Here is a 13,474-nt window from a genome sequence, read left to right as displayed (position 1 = left end):
GTTCACACACGTATCTTAACAGACGTGAGTATTGGCTACTGATTTGTTGTTTTTCTCTTCTACAGTGTGGCTACATATAGTGTTCTCTATCTGCAGATACTGAAAGTCATGAGTAGTTCAAACTACAACAGACACATTTTGACAAGATCTAGTCTTCATCATTGTCCCAGGGGTTTTTAACTAAACAACTAAGAAAAAGACTTTTGTCAGACTATTCATTGCAAATAAATTTACCCCAAAAGATCAACCCAATGCTCACCATACTGTGGCCCCTCAGCAGCAGCGGTGAGATCTCGCTGACCGGTGGCGAGTAGCCGTAATCGTCACAGGGCAGGTCCCCTCGGCGCCGGCGCCCGTGGGAGACACCGTTCTGGCCGTAGTTACGTGGACAGAGCACTCGGTAGAGACAGAATAGCAGCAGAACCAGCAGGACGCCCGCCGCCAGGCCCAGAGCTGCCACCCTGGATGGAAGGAGGGACAAAGGAGAAGACAAATGTTTTTTTCTTGTAGTCAGCTGAATTGAATTCTACAAATTCACACTGTGGACCCGCTCAGTACAGCCACATTCTTCAAGTGGACACATCTTTACATTTGTTCATTTCATTAATGTTTAAAAATATTTTTGAATAAACTTACAAAATGCACCACTGCATCTTCACAGCTTTAAAACTGAGCTCGCTACAACCTGAAAAGCGCAAGTTGCGTTAATGCGTTAAAGAAATTGGTGGCAATAAAACGTATTTTATATGTTTTTTTATTGATAATGTTCTGGGGTCATGCCCTGTTGTCTGTTGGATTGGTGTTCTCACTCCTTGTTCTCTTACAAGAGGTCGGAGGTGCAGATGTTAGTGACGGCTTTGATATGTGCCCATCTAAACAAACTGTACTTGATAAGTCAACACTCTGGAAGCATGCATGCAAAGTGCACTTTGCAAGTGTGTTCAGACCACTTTATACTCGAGACTTTATTTTATAAATCTGATCTTGGCAGGGTTTAACACAGAAAGAGTCAGAAATCTGATTCTGAGACGGTGCCTGGAAATATCCTGTTCTCAATACTTGAATATGGGAAACGTGTGCCATATTGTGATTCTAGCGGTTGAAAATTGGGATTTGAAACAATGTGGAAAATTGGTCTCTTTGCCGATAAGCAATAACATTACTGAGAAACACACAAAGACGCACACCATTTCTCACTAGTGTTTGAGAGGCTGAAAAGATTACGTACATGTTTGTTGCAATATTTACAGTGATAGGTATTTGCTGTTCCCAGTTTAAATAGATACTTAAGACAAACTCAGATGGAACACCTTGTTTATGTAATGATTAAAGAAATTACACAGCGTCACTAATCCTAAATAGATTAGCAGGTCAGTAAAAGCCTAAAAAGAGTGTTTTGTAGTCTTCGACAGGTTTGTGATGTGCCGTTATGAACAGCTGAACGTGTGGCTGTGTGGTGTTATAATCCTACCAGGGGTGTCACAATTTTGATTCTAAATCTGAAATCGATTGAAGTTAACTTCCGATCTCGATCATCTAAATCAAAAGCAGGATCAATGTTTATTTTATTTTACTCTGCCCCGTCTACTTGCGTGCGTCTGAAGAAAAAAACAGTTTTCATTTTAAAAGGTAAATTAAAAATGTATACAGTGTTTTGGAGAATCTATATAGTATCGCACAACATAATATCGCGGTACTCATGTGTATCAATATTTTCTTACACCCGTACCGTAGATATGTCTGCCTTCTCTCCAATTTAACGGAACTAGGAAATACATCTAAGAAAATCTTTTTTTTAGAAAAAAAAAAAAAATACATTTGAAAAATTCAACATCAATGTCTCTTTCCAGAAATCATGACCCGGTTACTCAAGATAATCCAGACCTTGCTGTGAGCACTTTCATGTAGGAACTATTATATTTCTACCGAACTACAGCTACCAAACGTATCACCGCACAGAAGGAAGCACTCATCTACTCATGGACGAGAGGCTTGTGCTCATGACAGCACGACATGTAAACATTGGTGTCCTCCTTGGCTGAGCTGTAACGTTACCCCCCATTGGGAGTTCAAACAAATCTAAATGCTAATACAGGTGGAGGTTGGGGAGATGAAAGATTTGCTCTGACGAGGGCAGCAATGATGCAGCGTTGGTTAGTGCAGACAGAGTGAGCAGTGAATTTGAAATAGCTCGTAGTCATATATGACTCGATGAGTATGGAACATTTGTGTGAAATGACTGCCTGTATTACTCATGCTCCATTGTTGCATTTCTTTTTTTTTCTTCATGCAAAGATCTTTCCGAGTGATTAGAAAAAAATCGACCTGTTGCAACATGCTCTGAATCTCATTGTAACAGCATGTTCACCTTTATCACACCGGCCTTCTCTCTGTCTCAAGGTCATCTAAACAAGCCGTAAACTCAGCTGCCACTTCCTCGCTGTGAGGGTCACGACCCTGACCAGCTGATAGCCTTCGTATCTACTGTCCAAAGATGAAACGAAGAGCTCAGCCTTCCACTTGGCAGTCAATGTGACAACACTTTGGCTTACACAACACAGCGACTCTGATGCTGTTGGCGAGGGAGGGGGACACAGAGGGAGCTGGAAAGTGCTTCTTTATTTGAATTATTATTACTTGAAGATCTAAAATGTAAGCAAAAGAAATGCATTTAACCGAGTAGCAAATTTAATTTCTCAGAGACTATACAGGAAAAACGATCCTCCTCTCCACTGTTACATCACAGGTACCTTTAAAGCAACCAGTTGGTCCAGTCATGTAGAGACAATACTTGAACGTGTAGATAACAATCAGCCTCCCATATCTTTATTCTTTTTCCTTGTCACTACAGTCCAGTGACACTTGACACAGTGCACTTCATGCATCCATAAGACAAAGCTTCTCCTTTCTTCTAGAAGCAAAAGAAAAGGCCTCCTATACACTGTGTATTTCAAAACATTTTACCCTATAAAACATCCACAACAGAAGGCTCTTGCATGTTCTTTTTCTGACTTGTAGCACAACTTGATGATCAAAACTTGTCAGTATCACACTGATTTTCTATATTAATTTAAATGCTAATCAAAAACAAACAAAAATCACATTTGTCATTATTCCCCGCCTGTGTTGCATGAGTGTGAGCTCAACATGACCTTGACTCCAGACCACCTTGGAACCTATTCTACTTTACTGCTCTACATCCAGATGAAGAATCCTGCAGGTTTCAATATCCACTGTGCAATCAGTTCAATGACACCCTGGTGGAAGGACCCAAGGCCAAGGACCTTTCACTGCTGTGGCCCCTGATCACACTAATCTGTGTGTGAGTGTTTCGTTTCAAACCAAGTGTAGATTTCCCAAAAATGTTTTGCCAAATTGATCAATTTATAGCAGTCTAAAAAAAGAAAGCCACTCCAGGAAATAAACACATATCATCAATTCAACCACGTTGTAGAGATGTTTTCATTTCCATTGTTTTTCCCCCCTTTTTGGGTGGGAGCATTTTGCCAGTTGTTGCAGACAAAATACTGGGTTAAACATCCGTTATACTTTCCGCAAGGACGGACGCACAGACATGAGCTGACGTGGAATTGTTGAGGAAGCGTTTGGATCTTTTATACTGTGCGGGTTTCTCCTTGCGGCAAACCGATATTCTCAAAGCTCCACACAAACTTCTCCATCTGCTCCGCCCATCTGCGTCACTTGCGACCCGAGTATTTTACAAATAACCATCTGCTTGGCTGTTGAAACTGACCTTGTTAGTTCACTTTTAGTTTTAGTCAGACTTTGGATTGAGTTATTTTATTGAACCGCTAGGGTTACTTTCTCTGTCTGACGTTTTGTCTTGTTGTACACTTTAGAAAACAACAATAATAATGTTTCTCAAGTGTACGTCACGTCAACACCCTGATTAAGAGGCTGGTTCAGTCCTTAAATTCAAGTGTGTGTGTGTACTAACTTGTAGAGGGTGAGGTCCGTCTGTAGATCTGCAGAGACCTTGGGAATGGATGGAGGGGGGTGTCTCGTGTCCTGAGGGTGACGTGTCTCAATGGCCTCCTGGGGGCTCAGGTGAACGGTGACGGGAATGACAGGCAGGATGCTGATGTACCTGAAACAGGATGGACAATAATAAACAGTAGTACACGAGAATATAGCGACTGTTACTTCCTCGGACCAATGTTGTCGGTGCTCGGGCCCTCATAAGAACATGCCAATCCAACCTGATCATACAGAGAGCAATGGTATGATTGGGTTGGATGCACTTTTTTGTTGATTAAATTGGATTTTAACGGGTTGATAAAGTCAGATATCTTAACCAGTTTATATAATTGATGAATGAGCTTATGCTGTTATGACATCTGCTCAATCCTTGAATTCAAGCCATTTCTGAGTCAAAGTCCCTTTTAGTGAGTAAAGAACAAAATTCTGAATCGTCTTCTACTGTAACTCACCTCTTGGCTAAAGTGATGTTGTAGTAGCTGAAGAGCGATGGCCAGTGCCTGAAGGAGAGCCTCCTCCAGCCCTCCTCATCCTCTGCTCCCCAGGTGATCTGCGGCACCGCGGGGGGTGGGGCCTGGGGGAGGGGCCCCGCCCTGGCGGAGCCATGGTGGCCCTGTGACTGGTTCTCAGGTAAGGGTGTTGGATCTGGTGGGGGGTGGATGCTGAGGGTGCTGGTAGGATCTCCTCCACGGAAGACGGGGGCCACCCCGAGGTGCGGGGGCAGACCGCCTCCTCCGGGATCTCCCAGGGGGCTTTGCTCAGACACCTGTGCAGCCAGGTAGGTGCGTATTCCAGCTGGGTCGGTGTAGACGAGGATGCCGATCCAGATCACCGTGCCAACCTGGAGATGAAGCAAACGAATGATTTCTGCTCGAGTTGCTTTGACGTTTGCTTTCATTAAACTGGTGTTCAGTGACGCCTGAAAAAGTCACGTCTCCACCTCCAGTACTTTTCCTTACAAAAGGAATTTCTCTCATTCATTTATGTTTACAGTCATACATCATATCACACTGTGCGATCATCAGGCATAATGTGTTCTTTGTCATATAGACTTGTCATAATAACTAATCTCTCTTTCACCAGCTGTCAGTTTGTAGTTTCATTGCCTCTATTGAAAAAGACTTGTAGCCGGTTGCTGTGTCGGTCGTAGATGAAACACAGCATAAGCTACCTGTCTCTGTTAATGTGGTTTCAATTGCAAAGCTATTTCTCCATTTTAAAGCCATGGCACACATGATAAAGTCATCTTGAGGGTGCAGCCACACTGATGCGTCACTGAACTAGCAAATATTTAACAGCGAATGTTCCTGTCAGTCTTTGTGACATTAATACAATGAGAATGCTATAAGTCCAGGCACAGGAAGCCAACAATGTAAGACAAAATGACAAACAGCAGATTGTTCATAACACAGTACACATCTACAGTCTGTTTTGAATCCATCTTCTCACCATGATGATGCGCTGAGCCAGGCGCGTGCGGGCCAGGAAGTACACCACGCGCAGCCTCTTGGGAAGCCTCAGGTTCCTGAAGGCCGGGGTCTGCAGGGTGATTGTGTGGGGGGAGGGCCGTGGGGGAGGGGGGACCTCGCGTGGACGCAGCAGGCCGGGCTTTGGTGGCGGTAGTCCTGCTTCGGCTGGCAGGCGGCGGTTCAAATCAGCCAGCTGGGAGGGGAATGAAAGGTTTACACATCTGGGAAACTGTGTTGAAGGCTAAACCATTAATCCAACAACAAAATTCAACAGACTAATTTATAATGAAAATAATTATTAGTTGCAGCCATATGTATCTATTTTACCACATATTCTTCTAAAGATTAAGAGCTTAAGAGTAAGCTGATTTTTTTGTGTATGTAAATGTATAGGCTTATGGTGCTAATGCTCATTTAGCAGGGCACTGAGCTAAACACAAATGAAAGGTTTCAGTATGTGTGTGACAGCAAAAAGGAGAGTAAGTAAGAAAAAGGAAGTGCGTGTGTGAAAACAGTAATCTGAAAACTATGTGGTGAATGTATGTGGGCCTGTGACTTCCATTTGACCTCCTTTATTACCTATATCTGCTCATGAGAAAAGGGTTGTCTGTGTTTGAGCTTTTCATGTTATCTTCATGTTTACATTTGAGATTATTATGGCTGATTCAGATACTGTACGGTATGTGCCTCTGTTTGTCAAGAATAAATCCACGCAGACTTCAAAACAGTCGTAACTAGGGAAGTCAGTTTCGCTTAGTTTTGTTCTTGACAGCATAAAAAAAATGCAAAATGACGTGAAATACAGGAGGTGCTTTCCTTTTAGTCCGGCGCTCCATTGACTCAATGAGCTTTGGCTCTGCATTTCGAAGCGCTATCCATTGAGAGGTGCTGAAATTTTAACATTTTGTGTTGTAAATGTCTTGCCTTTTGTTTTATTTTTCTGTTGGATTTCCTGAAGTTCATTTCCGCATTTTGATGAGATCAACGTTGAGTGTGCTCCGATCGATCGACCACCGATCGTTATTGGCTGATATTCATTCTAAATCGTTTGATCCATGGACTTTATGAAAGGCTGACGAGAAGATCCGATCACATGACGCATCGATTCTGAACTGAAACATTTTCAATAGTCAGATACGGCCCTTCACCGGTGTTCCGTGCTGCAGGTTTTCGCCTGTCCATGCGGAGAAACACGCACGGACTACAAAAGACCCAAACGTTTCCTTGTCACCATTTCGCGCCAGCTTATGTCCGTGCGACTGTCCTTGTGGAAAGCTTAATCGAGGCTTAACCAATTAACCGTTGACATCCCTAATCCTAACAATTGTCAACCTGCTGAGTTTTACTTCCATTTACTTTTGAGGAAACCTCTATCTGTGATTTGAACGTAGTCATGATTGAAAATGTCTGTATGTACAAGTGAGAGTTCTCACCTCCATGCGCCGGATGTCTATAGACAGCACTGTGGTGAAGAAGAACATCTGCAGGAAGAAGTCAGACACCAGGCCAACCACAGCAAACAGACAGAACTCCTACAACATACAGAAACCAGCGGAGACATCAGACCAGCATACAGACAAAGTTAATGTTAGCATTTCTAACTTTGTTCATTGATTAACCAATCCGGTATTTTAACTTTTTATTACAGCTTAATGAAAAGTTGTCTTCCGTATTGTCAGACTTCCCTTAATCAATATTCATTGAAATACAGAGCACCATCTCTTTGGAACAACCTACTTCCATCAATCAACATCTATATTATTGTTATTCAAAAATCATCCTAAAAGGTTTTCATTTAGCAAAGATTTATAACACTTCATGGATTTCATTTTAATGCATCTCAACTTATAAACAAACTTCTATGTATATTGTACATTTATATAATTGTTTTTGTATTACTGCTTAGTCTTGAAACTTTGATGAATTATGCAATCTTTGATTTTATCCTTTTCCTTTTTTATGTATGACTATTGATATCTAATGTTTTTTTTTTGCTGATGCAACAACCATATTTCTGTTACCTGGATAGCTGGCACCAGAGTGAAATATCCAATGAGGATGATGCACAGTTCAGTGGCCATGTTCTTCATGATAGACCAGCTCTCATTACTAAGGCCTGGAGGAATAATGACAACAGTTAAGAAACAAACAAGTGATACTTAAAGGCTATAAACATGAGATTTTGAACATTAATATAGCAGCTATGTAAGGGATAATGTACAATGAGCCAGTCATTGCTGTGAATGCATAACCCTGAAAGGGTTTATTTCATAACAATGACCCGCTAGCTGTACATTATCCCGCTCATAACACGGCTACTTACTTAAGATATCAATTATTTGACACAAAAACGGTCCGCCAGAGTCCGACATCAGAACTGCATTCAAAGCAACAGTCTGATATATATAGCAACGGTCTGCTATAAAGAAATAACAGACCATAGAACGCCGTGACTAATCAGAACTGAGTATTCAACAAAGCCGTGTAATAAGAAAAGTGTTCAACTGAAGGCAACCATCCTGATTTTCCTCCACCGAAGAATACACATTCTTCTTAAGATATATACTGTAGTCATAGCCGTTTGCTAGTGATGTCCCAAACATTCAATTGAAACCATCAAACTTTAGCTACGTAAAGCATATTTTACTTGATGTTTTAAGTAGCTTGCGTTAGCAGGATAGCTAGCAAGCTAATAATTACATTAAATGGATTTAGGTCACTCAGCAAATCGAAGAAATAGCTTCCTATCAAGTTGAATATCTTACTAATGTTATTAAAATAACTCTTTACTGTAAAATTAATCAATAAAATAATAGCCCAGATATACATCCTCTTGCTCTTCCATACACTAGTCTTTGATTTATTTTGTAGGATAACTGTGTGGTGAATAGTAGAATTTACAAAATGTAGTCTTACCCTGAGCAATGCGGAGTTTGACCTCGAGGTCGACGGGGGTGGACACCACAGACTTGGTTAGGACCAAGACGTTCTCCAGGCCGATCACCACCACCAGGTAAGGAAAAATCTCCCTGCACACAGAAAACAACGAAACTTCAAACACAGGAATAAAATTAAACTAGACTTACAGTTATGCCTCCGCCAACCAGTCAAGTTGCAGTTTACATCCATGTCTGTCCAAAATGTCATCATTTTCTCCTGTTAGACATTTGTGTGAAATTGTCAGTTATGGCCAAATTCATTTTGTGAGGTGACATTGACCGTGTTCTCAGATATTCCCATAGCATGCAAATGCTGGAATTACTGGCAGATAACAACCATGTGTAGCCTATAGTGCCAGCTACTGATGAAACTATGCTGTAGCCGAGTTTATTCACTCCAAACCAGATGATGGAAACGGGCTTAATTTGCATTTCGTTTTCTGCGAAATTTCAAAAGTTCGCTTAAAACTCGCGACACAATTGAATGGAAACACGGCTTTTGACCGTGACCTTTGACCACCAAATTCTAATCAGTTTATCTTTGAGTCTCAGTGGATGTTTGTGTCAGATGTAATGAATTTCCCTACAGGCATGCCGGAGATGCAGCATACATGAGAATGGGACGGACGGAGGGCTCATTCTAAGCTAACGAAAACACAATGATTCTTAGTTTCAGATGTTTATTCACTAATGATAGTGAAGAATATTATATTCCATTTCTGCTAATTAATGTTACACACTGTACCTCTAAGCAAATAATTACGCTCATTTATGAATCAATACCTGGCAGGTGCCTGCGGGGAATTACCTCCTCTGTTGAAATGCACAGAGAGATTAATTTGAGAGTATAGATAAGCTTGTACTGTAGAAGTGTATAACTGGGTCACAGAGCTCTGCATGTGACATCAGACACACTCAGTAACACTGTACATAATAAACACACACACACTCCCTATCACTTCCACTATATCAAGAGCCCGGTATGTGGAGTCAACGATGAGTAAGCAGAATGTGTAGTGTGCCTTCATATCTTTAGTTATGTTGACCTTGATGTGTGTTTATGCAAACACACAGAAAGTTCAAGCACAGCCCAGAGCGGACTTGCGTGGATCTTGGTCAGTGGTTGGACAACAGTGTGCTGTTGTCACGCCACAATGTCTGCTTCCTAAAAATCCTCAAATGATTGGACAACCATTAAATGTCAATATCGCTGTATCCCTGCCCCCTCGCGGAGTCCCACCCACATCCACGCCCCGTCCCCTTCTTCTTCATCCACACTAACACACACATTTTTCTGCCCACCTGCTGTAAACATTAACGTAAATCCATGTAAAGTCAATGCAGAGGAAGTGGGAAGTCAATAGCTGGTTTGTGTGTATGTGTGTGCAAGTGTGTGTGTTAGCGTCCTTGTCTTTCTGTGACTAAGATAAGATGATGAAACTGTAACGGCCTTTTGGGGCTGTAAATATTAACAGGATACATTTCAATGTCAATAGCAGAGCATAACAAGGGCTGCAGAACTTTTCTGTGACCTCCCATAAATAAGTTGGAGATTAATTGTTTTGGTCTGGTTTCCACTGCAGTTGGTCTTGATAAAACTACCTCTGTCAAAAAAAATTATGTACAAGCTTGCTAACAATGACAACGTTAACATGCTGATGTTTAGCAGGTACAATGTTTATCATGCTCACCATCTTAGTTAAGCGTGTTAGCATCATAATATTTGCTAATTAATACTAAAAATGAAGTACAGCTGAGACTGATGGGAATTTTATTAGTTTTGCAGGTAGTTGGTCGTAAACCAAAGCAGTGCTTCACCTATATTCATTCTGCTAATATTCCACATGATCAGTATCCTCTGCTCTCGTGTTTCAGAGTACGGGGCTCAGCCTGTCGGTAGTGAACGACAAAGCTAACATGCTGAAGAATTGTGTGTTTTTAGCTGAGCTAGACCAGAGAATATTCAGTTAAAACAGATCGATGATGCTGTTTCGCCCTCATTGTCCTCCATGAACTTTGCTGAAAGTGATGTAATGTATGTTTTATGTGGAGTGAGCACTGTCAGACTCTGTTTAATAAATAGACTTTTAAATGCTACATTGCTTGCTCTTAACACAGGAGTGGGCAAATATGCTTGCTTTATAAAAATGTATGTATGTATATATTTATTATTGGAAATCAATTAACACAAAACAATGGCAAATATTGTCCAGAAACCCTCACAGGTATTTCATTTAGTATAAAAAATATGCTCAAATCATAACATGGCAAACTCAAGCCCAACAGGCAACAACAGCTGTCAGTGTGTCAGTGTGCTGAAGTGTACCAGTGTACCAATGGATTCCTTGGGTAAAAACTAACAATTTTCTACTGGCAAAAATTAACACAAACTCTCAGTATTCATCTCTGTTTCTGTCCTTCAGGCAAACTAACAAACACACAAGGTTGGAGACAAAAACTTCTTGGTTATCTTCCAAAACTGAAACACGTAGAAAAACGTGGGCATTCCTACCCTCCATTGAGCGTGGGTGTCAGTCCAAACAGCGTACACAGTCCCACAGACATGAGCAGAGAGCTGAGGACTGTGACCACAGCAGCCAGAGCCAGACCCCATTTAGACTTCACCATGTCAATCTTACCTGTAGGGAGGAAAAGAAGATATGATGAGGGCAAGACACGACAGCTATCCATATAACTGTTTCATTAACTTTTTAATTATTTAATACCCGAGCCATGAAGTCACTCAAACAAATGATGGTGATCTGCTGAGGAGACTACTTCATCACCCAGGTTATCAATTCTGCACCAGGATTTTCATAAAAAGGAAATTTGAAAACTCAAGATTTTAGATGATTAATGAAATAAAATACCAAATCTGATATTAAAATAAACATGATCTTGAAAGTTCTTGATGTAGCCAACAGTGGAGCAAGAAACATGATTTTTTTAAGAACTCAAAAAGGCATTTATGTTTTATAATCCATAATTGTTTCAACATGAATCCATCTTATTTTAAGACTTTTATAACCTTCTTGTTTTCACCTCCGCATTTACCAATGTGACTATTTTTCAAGCTATGAAGGTTTTGCATTCAAACTTAAATTTTGAAAATCGTTACATTGTAAAGATCTAACTACATAATGTTCTTTAAAATTGATTAACGTAAAAGGAAGAATAATTTACTACTATGTCAGCAAAAAGGGAAAAAGTTAAATAATTATTCTAATGATAAAAAAAAATGTTTTTGAATGGGAATCAAGAACTTTGTGTTAAAAATCTGAAACTAAAAACATAAAATTTTAAGTTAATTTTGCACATTCAATTTGGAAAGAAATGTCTTTAACAAGGTGCCAAACATGAATCAACTAATTGGCTGAGTATGTGTGTGTTTGATTTCTGAAGTAATATTTGCACACGCAAGTCGCTTAGGGTTAGGCGGGTGCATTCTTACAGCAGTGTACAATGTTCCTGTGTGAGGATTATCCCTGCACCAGACAGGAACAACCTTGGCACACAAACACACGTGCGCACACAAAGGCGCAATAGGCCCGAGTCTGGATCTTTGGCACATTTCAAAAGATTAAGTGGTGTGTGTGTGAACAATGAAAAAAGAAAGAAAGAAAAAGTATGGTGGAACAAGTCCCACAGGACAGAGCAGAGAGGCAGGGAGTGGGACTAACGTGTGGAGAAGTAGATGTAGGCAAAAAGGATGATGTATGTGGTGACGAGGGGGATGAGCTCAGCGATGCCGATCTCCTCTTTGAAGTGGACGTGAACCATGTGGTCGTCTCTCAGGCTGCAGTTGGCTGACGGGTGGAGCTGCTTTAGTCGGGCCCGCATGCTGCCCAGGAACCTGGACACACACAGACATCAAGATCATCATCAGCACTGCAGATATCCCAATTAATATGTGAAAATATTTTTAAAAATATATTTAAAATGTGTGAAAAATATCCCCAAATTATTAGTAAAATGTGTGAAACAAATAGTGAAAACTGAAGAACATAGGAATGTGAAAAATATCCCCAGAAAATGTGAAAAATGTCCGAAAAATATCTGCAAAAAATATGTGAAAAGGGTCTGAAAAATATTAAAAAAAATTTGTAAAATGTGGAAAAAACGTTGAAAAACATCCGAAAAAAATAAAAAAATATATATATAATAAATACATTAGAGGAATTATATTATTTATTATGTGAATAGTGAAAATCACTATCGGTGCCTGAAAGACTCTGCATTATGTCAGTTTCAAGTTTATATATATATATATATATATATATATATTCAGCTTAGTGTGATAAACTAAACTAAATGTTCTCTTAACAGATGAAACAACAGCCATTGTGTGATTTCTGAGCAAAAGTAAAAAAAAAAGAGAGAAAAAATTCAAGTAAAAACGCACTTCTATTTCTCTTCGTTTGCATAACTAACTCACCTTGCATCGTAGCTGGACAGCACTACAGTGATTGTGTATGTCACCACCCTCTTCCTGTTGTAGTGACTGACCCCAGTGTACTTTCCAGGGACGCCAAACAGCAGGTCTAAAACATACAAATACACAGACACAAATTATTAAACAAACATAGTGCAGCACATTAGGCCTGTCATGATAACTAACTTTGTTGGACAATATATTGTCCTAGAAATAAGTGCGATAAATGCTATTTTATGCCACTGATATAATGACAATATAATAGCAAAATAATGCAAGTACGCCCTTTAAAAGAGTAATGAACTTTTAATTCTTAAGAATATTCAGACATTTTATTTGGAATGTGTTGACATCACGATGACGATAAAAAAACAACAACTATATATTGTGCAGCCCTAGTCGCCAGTCTGGCTGGCCTTCAATGTGAACAAGAGTATCATTCTGACTGTATCCATCAGCCACGCCGTCCCTGACTACAGCTCCAGAATAAGCTCCCCACCTCTAAATCGCTTGAGCTGGAAGGTGAGGCAGAATGCTGAGCTGGCTTTGCCCAGTCAGGGAGGGTGATTTGGTTCACTGTGTCAGTGGGTAAAGTTTTAAGACAATTCACTAAGTTCTCAAGGAATGAAACGGCT

At 40.3% G+C, this 13,474-nt stretch overlaps 1 protein-coding gene across 3 annotated transcripts in view; it reads right to left on the bottom strand.

The window, feature by feature from the left end:
- Positions 1 to 13,474, bottom strand: part of scap (SREBF chaperone) — a 37,762-nt gene that overhangs the window by 9,563 nt on the left and 14,725 nt on the right. For all 3 annotated transcript variants that reach the window (XM_074653003.1, XM_074653002.1, XM_074653001.1), the window contains exons 6-15: positions 12,843 to 12,948; positions 12,088 to 12,260; positions 10,920 to 11,046; positions 8,385 to 8,497; positions 7,490 to 7,584; positions 6,902 to 7,000; positions 5,449 to 5,661; positions 4,452 to 4,840; positions 3,959 to 4,108; positions 260 to 461 (exon numbers count right to left, since the gene is read on the bottom strand). In XM_074653003.1, coding sequence (XP_074509104.1) covers positions 260 to 461; positions 3,959 to 4,108; positions 4,452 to 4,840; positions 5,449 to 5,661; positions 6,902 to 7,000; positions 7,490 to 7,584; positions 8,385 to 8,497; positions 10,920 to 11,046; positions 12,088 to 12,260; positions 12,843 to 12,948 — 1,667 coding nt within the window. The remainder of the gene's footprint in view (positions 1 to 259; positions 462 to 3,958; positions 4,109 to 4,451; positions 4,841 to 5,448; positions 5,662 to 6,901; positions 7,001 to 7,489; positions 7,585 to 8,384; positions 8,498 to 10,919; positions 11,047 to 12,087; positions 12,261 to 12,842; positions 12,949 to 13,474) is intronic.

The sequence above is a fragment of the Sebastes fasciatus genome, chromosome 12, assembly GCF_043250625.1.
Source record: "Sebastes fasciatus isolate fSebFas1 chromosome 12, fSebFas1.pri, whole genome shotgun sequence".
Taxonomy (NCBI): domain Eukaryota; kingdom Metazoa; phylum Chordata; class Actinopteri; order Perciformes; family Sebastidae; genus Sebastes; species Sebastes fasciatus.
Note: the sequence above shows the minus strand (reverse complement) of the source record. Positions and strands in the feature narration are given on the sequence as shown.